This window comes from Sinohyriopsis cumingii, chromosome 4 (genome assembly GCF_028554795.1).
Source record: "Sinohyriopsis cumingii isolate HCF-2022 chromosome 4, ASM2855479v2, whole genome shotgun sequence".
NCBI lineage: Eukaryota > Metazoa > Mollusca > Bivalvia > Unionida > Unionidae > Sinohyriopsis > Sinohyriopsis cumingii.
The window spans coordinates 59,177,330-59,193,948 of record NC_142964.1 but is presented as its reverse complement, the minus strand read 5'-3'; the positions used below and the strand labels follow the sequence as shown (position 1 = coordinate 59,193,948).

At 34.6% G+C, this 16,619-nt stretch overlaps 1 protein-coding gene across 1 annotated transcript in view; it reads left to right on the top strand.

Annotated features, from left to right (window-relative positions):
- The window catches only part of LOC149801236 (biotin--protein ligase-like), an 85,263-nt gene that overhangs the window by 13,397 nt on the left and 55,247 nt on the right, over window positions 1-16,619 (top strand). Inside the window, exons 3-6 of the mRNA XM_089955310.1 lie at window positions 848-1,015; window positions 2,344-2,497; window positions 8,955-9,874; window positions 13,316-13,495. Coding sequence (XP_089811436.1) covers window positions 848-1,015; window positions 2,344-2,497; window positions 8,955-9,874; window positions 13,316-13,495 — 1,422 coding nt within the window. The remainder of the gene's footprint in view (window positions 1-847; window positions 1,016-2,343; window positions 2,498-8,954; window positions 9,875-13,315; window positions 13,496-16,619) is intronic.

Sequence of the window (16,619 nt, the reverse complement as noted above, 5' to 3'; positions counted from 1 at the left end):
AGTGAAGAAGGACTAAAGTTAAGATCGGGTGTACCGTTGTTGGCAATATGGAAACAAGCTTAACATTAAAAGATGAATATATACCATATATATTCATTTATAAGTTGAGTCCAGCTGGCAACTGCACAGACCTAGGTCTGCTGTCACGTAATGCACAGTTGATCTGGGTCTATGCAGCTTGTTGGAAGTAATCAGTAGAACAAACAACATAGACTCTGACCAGAGGTTGCAGAATACTTGAAGTTACTTACGTGCATACATAGATAGATGAAGTACATGCCCTGCAGTGGAATTTCAAAAGTAATGAAAATATTAATAAAGTTCTTTTGTCAGTGGTTTAATTGTATGACCAGATTGACTTATTTTTTCAGGTTTTTTTTGGGTGTAAACTGACAGTGTTAATAATTAAAATATGTACAGTTGGGTCTCATTTATTTTGGTATTTGTTTTCCAACAATTGCTTTTTTATAAAATTGAAAATCAAAACAATTTCTTAATAATCGTTCATAAATTTAATCCATTTACCTAACAGTTACCTTATTCTAACACTTTTCATGGCAACAATTTGTGTTACATATATGGCTAAATTTGTCAACAAAAATTAATGATTATGTTACATATTACAAAAAGTATTGGATAAGGATAAACTCTCATTCAAGTTGTTAAAATGAATTAAGTCCTATTAATCCTCTTTCAGTTTCATTCCCTTTCAATGCATCCCAGTATTAGATTCACCATTTCTTCAGCATCCTTTTGTAAACACTAAGTGCCATAAAAGTGGTGTCATGTTGTTAGATAGTTTAATTTATATATGCTTTTGTGCAGGGTTTTGTTTTTTTACTTGCAGCAAAAATTGACATTGATGGACTGGACAGCTTATTTTGGGGTCAAAGGTCACTATGAGGAAGATGTAAATCATGAGGATGTAATGGTGTTACTAGAAGCCTCTCGACCAGCAGATCTAGAATGGTTCCTTGGTCATCAACTCTCTATGCCTCCAAGCAAGAAAATACATGTGAATCATCAAGTTTTCTTTTCTTTGTTGTCCTCTTTCAGTTATCATTGTTGAAATTATCATTATTATTACTATAAATCTTACTATGAATCACACAATTTTAGGGTGTGCAGGATTTTAGAAAATATAGCAAGGATGCTATATTCAAATACTTTTTTGCCAACATTGATGCAATAAAGTATTTTGTTTTTAAATTTGGTATAACTGCATGCTGCTGACATGGTGTATTTACTGTATATTGAAAAATTAAGATGCTTAAATATAATAGCTTGCATTATTATTACTATTACAGAATTTGAAGGTTAGAGCTTCTGCCTCGGATGTGGGATGTCGTGGGTTCGTTCCCCAGCCGAGTCATAGCAAAGACTTATAAAAAATGGTACTAACAGCTGCCTTGCTTGGCGCTCGGCATTGAGAGGTTAGTGTTAGGACTGGTCAGCCTGGTGTCAGGATAATGTGACTGGGTGGGACATCATGCTACATGTCTGCGGCTTGTTGCCTCAGTGCTAGATGTCACTATAAACTACCACACTGCAGACATCATAGTGATATGACTGAAAAACTGTTAAAGCTATGTTAAAAATCCAAAATCTAGAATTTAAAGGAATGTATTTGTGTATTGCTGCCATTTGCTTCTTGGTGAACTCATGTGTTAACTTAGTCACAGCTTATTATGACTAAGAGTCGGCAAGGCAAACCACATGAGAAGATAACCACTACCAAACCCACTTAATTGTCTATAAGTGATATTGTTTATTGGTTTAAATGATAACATGCTTCCAAGATAGAGGAAAATCCTTATACTCTCTAAGAACAAAAGTGTTATCAAAAACTTCATGGTTATTTTGTTTTGCAATTAGGTTGCAAGAATGTCTACAAGGTAGGATTCTAAAAATGATTGACATGTATCATTGTGCATTTGAAATACTTTGGCTAAAAAAATGTGTTTCATATTGCACTGGTTTTCAATTTAGGTTAGGTAGGAAGTTCTTTTGTTTTAACATTATATATATTTAACACGATTTTTTTAATTATTATATCTTTTGGGGTTTTTTTATGATGGAGGAAAAGTATTAGGGTCGGCAAAATGAGAAACAGGGATGGTTGGCCAACCAGAAATAGACATATTATTTTTCCATATAGAAGTGAACATAAATGTTATTTATTGAGCTTATCAAGAATGTATTCATTATAGCTCTATTTCACACATTCTCTCAGTCTCAGATTGCTCTTTCGGTTACTCAATTATTTTTAGGATAAGATGGTACATAAAAACTGAAATTCTAAAAATAATAAAACATTGTAATGAGCCAGTCTATTTTATGTAGGTTCTATCACATGGTGCACCACTAGCATGGAAGTCTGGAGATCCATTTGGAATCCTTCTGCACTGTTCGTTAGAGGAGTTTGCTGTGCTTGTAATGGCTTTTGATGATGATGCCCTAACAATGGATGAAGACCTAACTGTTGACAGTATTCTCAGTTAGTAGTTTTAGTGTTCTTTTCCTCAAATTATAAAGTTTATCATTTGTGCAGTTTAGAAAAAAGATATTGTGCTGTTAAAGTCATTTGGTAATTTTTCTAAATTGTGCCATTTGCAAGTATGATGGGATTTATAGCCATTTTGTTTCATATTTCAAGCGAAATCCTTTTCAACTGTCATACTGTTTGAAAATAAGTGCTAAATGATAGGAAATTGTGAAGACAAAGTCAGTATATTCACAATTTATCATGTTAGTGTATTATATCAGTGCATCTGTACCATGATATATATTATATTACAATGTCTTTTGCAATACATAGATTACAAAGCAATCACAAAACAAGAGAAGGTGCATCTAGTTCAGTTGAACACACAAATACATAACCTTTCCAGGTGGTGCGTGTGTATTATCCACCTTTTGGTTCCCTGTTTCAGAAATTTGATTAAGAATAGAGTCTTTTGAAAAAGAGAACAAGTCTAGTACTCTATAGTAGAATCATATCATCTAGTGACAACAGGAGGGACATGGTGGTGTGTGTTCCATTGTAATCTTTAAATTTTCGCATATTTTTAGATGAATGTGCAGAAAGTTATCTTAGCCCTCAATAGGTTCTGTCATTTTTTTGATTGAACTTTACTTGGAAACCATGAGGACATGTTTATACAATTATTTGACAGAACTCAGCTTTCATCTAAAGATGTTCAAGCACATATTTCATAAAATGCTGTCTACATTTTATTTATATATATATATATATATATACACACACACACACCGCTCCCTCGATAACTCACGCCCGGATAACTCGCGCTCCCGCTTATAATGCAGTGTCCGTCTTGGCTCCCAATTTTTTCCAGAGAAAATGTATTTAAAATATCTTTAAAATATGCTGAACATGAAAAAATTACGATAAGAATTGATAAATTAAACCTTGATACATTGCTCGTTTTATTATTGAAAATGGTGATTAATGCCCGTAAAAATATAATCCATATTTTGAAATTTGCAAGTTCTAAACAAGAATTAATTTCAGAGATCTCGAAAACGCTTAATTATGCGTATTTGGATGCCAATTTTTGATCTGGGACACAGAAAATCACTGAGGCGGGAGTCCTCCGTACGCATGTAATAGGTGCGCGGGAAAATTCAAAGATTTGCCGGTCCTGTTTCAGCCACCTGCTTTGTGGGAAAATGTGTTGATCAGTTAACTGTGCTGATATTTACAATGGCAGAATTCAGTGACTGAAAGACTCTTTGATGTACTGTTGCCATTTTATAAGAGTACATTAAAAAAAAAAAAAAGAACATGATGTAACAGCTAGGCGGCTAGTTCAAAGGCTTTGACTAGCGGCCGAGTGAGAAAAGGTACTGATATTTAGTGACTGAATTTAGAGGCAGAAAGACCCAGTTTTAAAATCCTAGCAAGACCTCTGTTTAAAGATATATATTATGTAAGTTTTTATGATAAATAGTTGTCAGTATACTGTAAACAAACAGTCTGGTGAAATAGCGATCAATGAAAACTTCTGGTAAATGCTAACAGGTGGCAACCAGAGAATGAAATAAACACCAATTAAACATCTTCCTGTGTGAAAGTCACATTCTAATCCTTTAATTCCGTTTCAGTGTAAACATTATAATCACAACATATTCTGTTCATTGAAAACATGAAAAGAGTCAATCGACCGTCACATCGAAACCCGTGAGTACTTCTGTGAGAACCTAATTACATGTACATGCCGGCTTTGTTTTGATCAACAACTTGGGGAAGTGTTTGTTGCATTAAAAAAAAAATCGATTACAAGAGACCTCGGGTGCTGGATTAAGGGTCTTGGAGCTGCCTTTGACGTAAAGCAAAACAGTAACGGAGACAACGACGATGATAGTGACTTCGAATGTTTCAGTGAAACTGATGTCATTAATGCCGAGGCTGTTTGGGAGAAATTTGTACAGACTCATGGTCCTGAGATGGGCGTTTCTCTTGATGATATGGAGGAGTGGATTTGTGATGATAATGATTGCCCCACAGCCGAATACATGTCAGATGAAACTATAATTATTTCTATAGCGAACAAATTTGCAGCAGAAGACAATTCTACCTGGAGTAACACAAGTGTTCAAAGTGATGCAGACGTACATGTTGCACCCCCCACCCCTGTGCACAGGAAGCAATCAGATATTTTGATATTGCCATAAGGTGGCTGGAGACCAAGAATGTTGACTACGTAAAGCTCATGCAGTTGAGAAATCTGAGGGATTTTGCTCAGCGGCAGAGAAACCAAGGAGTAACACACACAAAAAAAATTAACTGATTTTTTTCAAAAAGTAAATTGATATTTGTCAAGCGTGGCACAAACGGCAAGTATTAACTTGTTCTAATTTACGTTGTTTTAAATTTGTAGACCAATTAAATATGTTAGTACTGATTAACCCTTGTTTTTATTGTTTTCCATTTTACTTCTATCACATTCAAATCTATTTATCTATCTATCGTTCAATCGACACTGTTTCTCGAAAAGAGTCGATGTTTTGTATATAAAAAAACGTCTAATTTGGATCAAACAATAAAACTAGAATGTATCCAATTCAGCATAAAAATTAGTGACGTAGTACACAATGTGTGAAGTGGTACACATGTTAAGCGAACGGAAACCACGTGGAATAATGTTTTCGATGATCGCCTCAATATACTGTAATTTATCCTGAAATTAATGTTGTCCTATGAGGAAATAATAAAGTACACCGTTATGAAGAGATATTTATTAACAGTTAATCTCAGAACGATTATAAAGTGAGTATTCAACAGTAAAATCTGCCTACCCCCCCCCCCTTATTTCTCCGTTATGTCGTCAATCACTTTATTGGTTTTGGGCTTATTTTATAGGTCCCTCGATAAATTGCGCCTCACTTATAGTGCGGTCGATGTTTCTGGACCCCGATGTGTGCGAGTTATCGAGGGAGTGGTGTGTGTGTGTGTGTGTGTATATATATATATATATATATATATATATATATATACAGTGTGACCCCGCTATAACACACTCCGTTATAACGCGAATTTGGATATAACGCAATCATGGCGTGGCTCTCGAAATTTCATATACATGGTATTTTTTTGTGCACAAAAAAGTCTTAAAACGTACGAAAAAAACGTAAAAAGTTGCTTATCATTTTTTGAAGAGATCGCGTGTGAATAATACAAGACGATCGTGGCTTGGCTCCTGAAATTTTATATGCATTTTTCTCATACACTAAAAAGTATTTTTTTCTTCTTAAAAGTAAGTAGAGAAAAAAAACGTATAAAAAGTTTATTCTGGGATCATGTAGGTCTTCGCCAATGTCGCAAACTTGGATTGTTTTTCCTTATTGGCTGCAAAACTTACCATGTGGCTTTTTTATTTATTGGCAACATTGTTGGCTGTTTAAACTTTTATATACAACCATTGATTTGGAGTGTAGAAATTCAGATGCCCCATGAAAGGAAGCCGCAAACTAGATATAAAATGCACTGAAATTTATATATTGTTACATAAACAAATTCTTTGTCCATACTGACAAACCATCTAAACAGTGCATTGTTATACCAAAATCTGCTTATCTTGACATCTAGCATGAGTACAGTATGTTGTAAGATATCCGTTTTGTTGTTGACATTTCTGGTAACGGAGATCAACCAGACGAGGCAATGTCTCGTAATCTATCTTTCATCAGATTTTCGGCTGCTCACTAGTAATTAATATATTTACAAAGACTGACATTTGTATGCGGATGGTAAGTAAAATTCCTCTTCTTTTCAGTCAGAATTAAATCCTTCAGAACACTCACATTTTCTGTAATAATCCATGTCATCAGAACACCCGCGTCTCTATCGTCCGTTAACCCTTTGTTAATTTTCAGACGCATGTGTGGAAGGCACCATCATGCTGCTACCACAAATGTATAAAAAAAAATTAAAAAAATGCATCTTACTTATTGATTTATTCAGTAGGCATGGAGGGACAGTAACTAGAATATTCTAAACGATGGGCAATTCCTTTTTAAAAATGTACCCAGATAAAATAGTTTGCTGAAGTTTCAAAGGAAACAGATTACCTTTGAAGCACCGACTGTTATGAAAACGTACTCAGCAAATGGAAAAAATACCAGTTTTAATCATGCAGTACAATTATTTGATGTTGCCGCCACAATAAGAAATGGGCATTCGTTTGGTTCTCCAAAGCTGTCCTTTAGTGGTGACTTCAATAGCGCATGCACCCTTCATCAAAGAAAGCCGACTACAATCTTTCAACAACAGCAAAGAACTTTTCTTCAAAGGAAGTCAGTACCAAACTTAAATAAAAGTGATGGAATCTGATGGATTTTTGCATTTTCCAATGTGACTGGAACACGTTAACTGTGCTGTGAAAGTTTCCTTTTTGTAGGGAAAAAGTTTATGCTTATGAACGCTATCAACGGCAGCTTAAAACGCAAACTTTTACCGACTTGGAACGTACTTTACGGCAAATATGTTTCATCATTCGTTACTTGATTGTGTTATGTTTTTCCACCGAATTCAGACCAATATGACCTGTTACAGAAATTAATGAATATTTTAAAGCTGTTATGTGTACATGTTTTTGATGGAATCACTTGTATTTTGCATTCAATGTATATGATGAGGTTCGCAGGTGAGTACACGGTGTTGATACTCTAGTCATGCTATACATTAGACGTTTATATATAAACAGGATTCATGTATATATACCAATTCATGGTTCTCTAAATAAAGTAAACCATTATATTATGTCTTTTGTTTTCACTACAGGTGTATTTCTCATTTAATATGCATCAATTTAAGATGGTAACTGTGCCGACGAAGCAAGTATTTTACCATCCGCATTTATTACTGACCCCACCACCCCAGCCACACAATTTTTTTGGGGGGGGGTTACATTTTCTTCAGCTAACTGACTTGGTTGCATATAACACGGTTCGGTATATAACGCAGTCGGGTTTTATGGCTCCGTGTTATAGTGGGGTCACACTGTATACATACAGTGCAGCCTTGTTAATCTGGACATATTCGTTCCCAGTGAACTTGTCTGAATTGACGAGTTTTCCTGATAATTGAATCATGCACATTTTTATTTTACGATGTCATCACACTATGTACATGTTTATGCTAGCTGTAAATGTATATTCAATAATGGTTGAAAAAAATTAATGAATACATCTGGCAAATCTTTTTTATGCATGCCAGTATCTTTAATCGTTTACGCTTGCTTGATGGTGTCACCATAATATATGTAAAAAGTACAATGAATACAAACTGATATCTCGCAGTAAAATGAGTTTTGGTAAACTTATAAAATGCAGTCCTTTTTATAAGTCGTATTTACAGCCGTTACAGCGGCTAATGAGCTGAAAATTGACATCCCCATTTTATTTGAAAATGAAGCCCTATATTGTCCACTGCATAAATCAGTCAACTGTATTTGTACAGCCATCAATAAACTGTGACTGTTTCATACAATTGGTAAACAACAAAGAGGCTTAATGACACACTTAATTTATTTACCATATGTTATGTCAAAAAGTGTGAATGATTTGATCCCAGTGTGTTTATTTAATTATTAACACCCCCGTCGGCGACTAGCTAAAACAGACATTGTTTATACAATCACTGGTTACAATATGGTCATTCTATTTAGTTTTTCCACACACATGATCACGTGATCAGTTGATAACTTTAACATGCTACTAGAATTTGACCAATCAGAGATTAATGCATTGACACATCTCCAAATTTGCATAGGTGAATCTGTATTATCAGACTGACTGTATTTTCATATACGATTTTTCAAATTTTCTTATTTTTGGACAGATTATTTCTGGATTATTTGTACATTTTGATTTCCAGATCCAGAATGCAGATTTCTTGATTAACGGAGCAAGTTAACGTTTAGGAATTCCGTTCCCATTGAATTATGTCGGGATAGCAAGGTTTCCAGATAAACGGAGTCCAGATTAACAAGGCTCTACTGCATATGTGTGTGTGTGTGTGTGTGTATATATATATATATATATATATATATATATATATATATATATATATATATATATATATATATATATATCATGTTATGTTATGTTGTTGTTCTTACTATAAATGTGTTCTACATCACAGACCTGGACCAAAGAGTCTGGATAGCTTGCACTTGGGGTAAAGAAGAAGCCAATACATTTTGGGGTTGATAATTATCAACAATGTAATTTCACCAAAGTTTGTGGATGGCTTACAGATTGTGAGGTCAGTGTCAGTAAAAATAAGTTTTGCAGAGTAATGTTTTTTCTAGCATAAGTTCTTTGACTAAACTTTATGGATGGCGTACACTTAGTTAGAAACCTTCTCTTTAGGGGTCTGAAAGTCAAAGGTCTTGGTATATCTAATATTGATGAAATTCTTGTTATTTCAGCTGTAGCACCAGAAGGTAAGGCCAGAACCCTGGTTCCCAATGTAAGTGAGGAACTGTACCTCCGATCAAACAGAAGCTCAAATGTTAGCTTGAAAGACAAGGGGCAGGAAATGGTACCATCACCCAGGCAGACACCACGAAGTAATAGCTATAATCTATTACAAGTTGAAAATTGGTCAAATGAGTCTCTGGCATCTAACTCAAGCATTGGTCGAGTCGACTTTTTAGACATGACTGAGATAGACTCACAGGAGGACATGTTGGATGGGGAAGATGCAGAACCAGAACCAGAACCAGAATTAATGTTGCATGAGAGCGGGTCAGGAGAGGGGCTGTATGAACTTGATGCCAGCACAAATACAGAGTCAAGCTCTCTGTCTGAAAGCTGGAGATGGGTGCGGATGTCTTCAGTAACAAAACCTCCAAATGTTTTAGTGTACACAGGAAAGAAAGACTCTGTGAGGAAATTTGAAAACGTGAAGTCAGTACTGGAGCAGTGTCTTAACACAGACTGTTACGTCATATATCACCTTAATAATGACCAAGTTCATGCCACTCCATGGGTTGATAACACTGCACTTTTAGTAATAGCAACAGCTAATTTAAATCAAGATACTGGTGACGTTTTTCACAGATATTACCAAAAAGGAGGAAAGGTACTTAGTCTTGGGAATTCCACTTTCGATTCCCTCTTCCTGGGACACAAAGAACTACGTCCAAATGTGGGCATTGTTGAACTTACCTACAAACACTGGTCTGGCATTTCACTTATTGGAGATCGCTATGCATATGATCTTGATGTAATTAATACAGATGATTCAGCCATCACAAGTGTGGGAACTGATGAATCAGAGAATGTTATCCTTGTAAAAGTATGCAAAAAATCAAAAAGTGCTCGAGGCACATCTCTTCTTTCACAGGTTAGTATAAGCCTATTGTTTCAAGATGTCTTGAAATGTTCTGCATGCATGTGATGTGTCTTCTGCCATTTGGCTCTGTACTATCAAAACATTGAATCTGAAATGTAAGCTTAAAGTTTCACAGCTTGGACAATCTGTAAAAACATTCAAGTTTCTTGAGTCCATGCTGCTGAATTGCAGTGACCAAGATGTACTTCAGGTTCCATGTTCAAATTGTTTTGAAAATATAGAGTCAAATTTGTTTAATATTTTTACCAGCAAGTAATAGAAATTTTGTCATTTATCAGATCTTGCTTAAATAATGGCTTACGATTTACGTGGCTCTATATTTATCAGTTAGCACTTCAGGCTGTTGATGCGGTGTCTGGTCTTTATATCTGTCTATTCCTGAGAGATGGCAGGAAAAAAGGCGAGCCATGGGTTTCTTAAAGTTTTATATTTTGGAACCTGGAGGCCTTGAAGTCCTGCCATTGCACTTACCTGACAGTTTATATAAATTTATTAAATTTTTAGTACTTTGTGTATATATATATATATATATATATATATATATATATATATATATATATATATATATATATATATACACACACACACACACACACACACACATGCCCAGGGCAGAAAGTTTCAAAAAATTCTTTGTCATGAGATGTTTTGGTACCTTGCCAAGATTCAGTGAGAAATCCACAGAAAGAACAAAAGATATATATATAAATATATATATATATATATATATATATATATATATATATATATATATATATATATATATATATATATATATATATACACACATTTTGATAAGTCTTAATTGATCAAAAATATAGGTTGATGTTGTACATTTTGCCACTTGAGCCATTTATGTTTCAGAAGCTGAGTTTGAAAGAATGTCCATGTATACATCTGCTATCAAGCATTAAACCAGCAGCTGATAACTGTGTCTCAGTTAAAGGCCTCAAGCTCTGGTCTATGAATGTTCAAAGGAATTTGTACACTCTCTTGGTTTAAGACCACTCTGGTGGCCTAGTGGTTAGAATGTCCGCCTCATATGCAGGAGATCGTAGGTTCTACCAAAGACTTATAAAAATGGTACTAACGGCTGCCTCGTTAGGCACTCAGCATCAAGGAGTTAGTGTTAGACTGGTCAGCCTGGTGTAAGGATAAGGATAATGTGACTGGGTGGGACATCATGCTGCATGTCTGTGGCATGATGCCCCAGTGCTAGACACTATAAACTGCCACACTGCAGACATCATAGTGATATGACTGAAACATTGTTAAAGCTACATTAAAAATTCAGATCACACACACACACACACACACACTCTCTTGGTTTAAAGAATTACTTAATCATGTCTCAAGTTCTTTGCGCCAAATCCTCCTTCACTCTACAGTGGATGGGATTATAACAACCATGATTTCTAACAATCTACATAACAGACTGCAAGAAAGTGAAGTGTTCACATTCTCAAAACCAATTTCATTACCTTCATTTGTTCCTTAGACATCAGTGATTTCAACTTGGTTCTGACAATTGAAATTTGTAGTTTGTCGGTGTATCTTAAATACACTCTTTCTTTCTCCAGTATGGTAGCATCAGTACTTCCATCAGCAAGAATGAAAGGAATTTACTTGAATGCAGACTATCCCTAATTGTTTCTCTGAAGACTTGATCAGTTGACAGAACAAAATCTCTTGCCCTGAGTGTGTTCTTGTAATTAACACCAGGTTCATTGCTGTTCTTCTCCTAGAGTGCTTAAAACGTCTTCATATCAGAAAATGGTTTCCATAACAGGCTAGAGTGTATGCTGTGTGTCTTGCATTTGTTTCAGTTAATTGTTATTTAATTTTAAAATAGCCTTTCCTAGTGTAGTGTCAGCACATGTTGGCTAGTGCATATACTGTGCTGCTCAAGCCTTGTGTTGTGACATCCAGAACTGTCATCAGACTTGATTAATTCTATCCTGAATTAGTAAATTCTATAGATACATTGGTTGAATTTCCAACCTGGGATATCATTTATCAGTAACTTAAAACCATCCTTCCATCAGTCACTGAATTCAAACGATAGGTAACTATCGCCCTTTTGTGGCTGAAAATTTGTCTCATTGTTTGTCAGATTTGACATTTTTTGCTGACAGAGACTGGATTATGTCTCTTTGGAGAAATAGTTAACTCAGATTCAGTGGCAGACTTGTGTTTCATCTCTCCATTTTCATGATAGTATCAGTGGCCAGATAAAGTGATAAAACCATGAAACCTAATGCTTGGCAGACTTGTTTAAAAAAGGGAAAAGCACTTGTCCTGGTCAAAAGCTTTGGGAAATTGTACTTGTCCAACTTCAAAAATAAATATTACATGATGTCAGGCTATGGGATTTAATAAGCCCTGTATGGTATCCAGTATCAAAAATAATTGTCCAGGTTGTCAAGTTTTCCATATGGATAGAGAGTAAGAGAGAGAGAAAAAGCAGATTTTTATAATTATTTCTGATCTGGCACAAATGTCGAAGATATGAATACTTCTCTTATGCAGGGGCCCCGAGTGGTCTAAAGCACTCAACATTATGGATCACTGCCATCTCACCTCTGTCTGCATGGATTCGAGTCTCGGGCTCTGCCAGTGTGGGTATGTGAGAAAGCTTGCCGGAAGCTGCTCATTTGTCGATGGTTCTTTCCGGGTTTTTCCCGGCTTCTTCCTCCACCATTAATAACTGCCGCAATTTATAGCCTATCTTGTGCTGAAAAATGGCGTTAAACCCTACAACAACATTGTCTTAAGCATCCTTCTTAAATGTCATAACAATTGATGCATATATTTTTTTCAGCTGTAAGATTATTTTTTATGGAAACCATGAAATTATTAATGTTGAATTTCATGTATTGAGACCAATTTGAGAACTTTCCTATTTAGAGACAATTAACTCATTTATTTGTTCTTTCATTATGTTTGTCCATGTTGAAAAGTAGTCTTGAAAATGTTTTTTTATATTCATATATATATATATATATATATATATATATATATATATATATATATATATAAGCTCATATTTTGAAAAATCTTTAAGTTATATTATATTTGTCTATTTCTTTGATTGGCCATTTGGCCCTATTGAGGCGGATTGTGTCTTTAAAGTATGGATATGAAATGGAGGAAAATCCTATTTACAGGCACAAAAATGAAAAGCATTATTCCAGGGAGGCAAATAAATTTACTGTAAATTGCCTTGATAACTATTTGGAGTTACTTAACTTAGACTCTTGCTGTGGATTAAATCTGTTGGCAGAAAAAGAAGAAAAAATCCTAATGATTGATTTTACATTGTATCAGAATCCTTTTGTTAGATCTCATGAAATTTTGTGTGCCAAAATATTCTGTTTCACTGAGATAGGAAAAGTAATCCATACAAATGCTATATATAGTTTAAATATCCAGGTGCTATTTACAATGGATCCCAGTGAGGTGGCAGTGACCATAGAGATCTTCAATCAGCTGAAGAAATCTAATGCAGCACGCTTTGAGATTCTTAGTGAACTGCTGATGGAGCTTGGTTTTGAGTGTGGTCCAAGGTCTATCCCTGATCTGACACCAGCGATACTGCTTACCAAAACTGAAGTAAGCAACTTGTTCATTTCATTATATCACACAGTGTTATGGAAAGGATCTAATATGTATAGCAATCACACAGTTTTTGATGGAAATAAATCAATTACAAAATGACAAATTAATTTGCAATTTTTGACAAAATTTTACAGATATATTTATATAAATAGATATAACTGTTGATAATGCTAAACAAGAGCCATAAAAGATAAATTGTTGAATTTCATGTTTTGCCTAATACTTGCTAAAGGAGCTGATTTTCCGTTATCAATTTCCCCCAGTTTACTTTACCCAGCTGCACACGTCTGACTGGCGTGTTATATCATTACAAAGGCTATCACGTCAGTGGTTTGCTTTCATTAGACCTTGTTTGCTTGAAATTGATTTAACACAAATATCAAAGTAAAATTCACACCCCAACATTGGACACAATACTGTGAATATAATTGTTTGTACATGAAAACAAGCAAAGAACAAAAAGAAGCCAATGTTAAGAAATTTCTGACCATTTAGATTCAAGTTTGATTGGTATAGACTTACCATAAGGTTTGGACCTGGCGCTTGAATTCAAGATTTGTGCTTCAGAAGATTGAAGAATGCAGAGCCATATTATCTATAATAGATTTCAATAAGTAATTTGATTATCATTTTATGTTATGAGCTTTGTGGATGACAGGTGCGCTTGTACCCCAATCAGTAGACTATAGTTCCATAAACAGTAAATTTAGCCTAAAAAGAAGATTATAGAGATAAATGACAATTATATTTATGAACAAATTTCATAAAAGTGAATATCAGTATGTGTCATGAATTGGATATGGGAGTATTTACATAAAATTCAGTGGTTCATTTGTGTTGAAGTTTATTAAATAACTCATGCCCTGATAACTCATGAACCTGTTTATAACGTGGGGTCAGGCATGGATCCCATTTTTTAACCAGAAAATACCAACAAAATGTATCCCTACTTGAACTTGAAGAAAATCGTGATCATAATCAGTAACGGAAACTTGGATATATCGCATGTTTTATCGTCAAAAACATTAGATAGGACCTGGAAATTTTAGTCAACATTATGAATTATCAACTTTTAATAAGAAGTCATATAATTTGTTACATTTTCTTTCCAAACTACATTCTTAGTATAGCATAATTAACAATATTCAAGGAAATTTTGATGAATGAAAATGTCACTTACACCTAGTGAAGGCAGTACTTTAATAAATAAATACCAATTAAATAAAAAAAATTATCTGCTAAAATTTGTGTTCTAGTTCTATCTTTCAGTTCCTTTTAAGTGTAATCATCATAAATGCAATGTGTCCTCTTGTAATTAAACATAAAATGTCAATCTATCGTAACAGCTATGTCCGTGGGCATTTCTCTGAGAACCTAATTAAGTGCCGACCATGTTTTGATATCAGACTTGCGGAAGTATTTGTTGTATTGTTGCATTAAATAAAAAGCTGGCCTCCTTTTCTATTATCACATTAATTACATCTTTTGAATCAAATAAAGGAGGTGGAGTAAAATTTTTTTAAAAAAACATTAAAAGGCATACAAATCCTTCATGCTTAAAAGAACCAGCAGCCCCAATCATATGTCGGTTACCTCATTTCAATTGATAATCGAACACTGTGATAAATATTATTGTGTATATAGTCTAATTAAACTACCTTAAAATAACCGACTCAACCATAACTGTGATCAAAGAAAGCAAGGCAACCAAGTGAAATGAGAACTTTGTAAAATAAAGAACTTTATTTCACATTTACAGATCATTGTGGGGAAAACGAGTTTCTGAGAATTCCTGAATTAGCACATAGGGATATCTTCAGGGATGATAAGAAGTTTCACTATTACTTGCAGTGAAATCATGGCATCATATTTTACTAATTGAACAATACAAAAATTGAGTTTTGACTTAGATGATTGTCTCACATGATAAATGTTTGCATGTTTTTGATAAAAAGGAATCTTCTTTGGTAGTGTATGAACAAGTTAATCTGGTTCCCTTATTAGTAGAATCATTGTTTCGCTAAAATAAATTATGCACCACTCTGGGACCCAGACTATTTAACAAAACAAAAAACCATGATGTGATACACAAAAAGCATTTGTGTACCGTGTTGGTTGTTGAAACCATGTGGAATCATCATTGTTATCGATCTTTCAGATGTTGGACATTTTGAAAATAAATGTTATTTATATAGAATAACAAACATCTTCATCAGAAAAAGTACTTTATTGACATTTATTCTCGACATGATTATAAAATGAGGATTCATTCATTACACAGACCAGTTCCCCCCCCTCCTCAACCCCATGGTTCTCTGGATGTCTAGCAGAATTTTTAGGGGTCTCTTGGTAACTTGTGCCCTCGCTTATTGTGCAGTCCTTATTTTTGGACCCCAGTGTGCATGAATTATTGAGGGAGAAGTATACATTGAGTTGCTTTTTTATATACCTGCCATAAGACTGCATATTATATTAAGATGTTGTCTGACCATCTATCTATTGCCAGGTTGTAGACAGTGTTGAAAAGAAACTTAACCAAATTCATTCTACACACTAATTCAAGATGTCCACCATCAATAGTTACCAAATTTTATGAATTGTTTGTGCTTGGGTAATGAAGAACCCTTGAAATTTGCTGTCAGAAGATCAAATGTCAAGGTCACTGTCACTAAGAGAAGAAACAATGGTTTCCACACAGTAACTTGAGTTTTTCACCACTTGGGATAAGGAAAAATCCTATGTATTTTGGGGTCAGAAGGAGAAAGGTCAGGGCAATGGTTTCCACCAAGTAATGGTTTGCCGTCACTTACCTGGACCAAACTTTGTCGATATCTTGCACTTAGAGTAAGGCTGAAGCCAGTCAGTTTCAATATCAATGGTCAAGGTCACTGAGACTGAAAGAACAACATTTGTTTCTGCACGGTAACATTAATTCTACATCTCAGACATGAGCCAGACTTTGTGCATGGCTTGCACTTTGACCAAGAAAGAACACTGTTGATATTGGGGATTTAGAGGTCAAATTTTAAGATCAATGACTAAATGAAGAAAAATGTTTTCTGCATGAATTTTCAGTTATCAGCCATGTACCTTCAACAAAGTTGTGGTTACAGAGTTA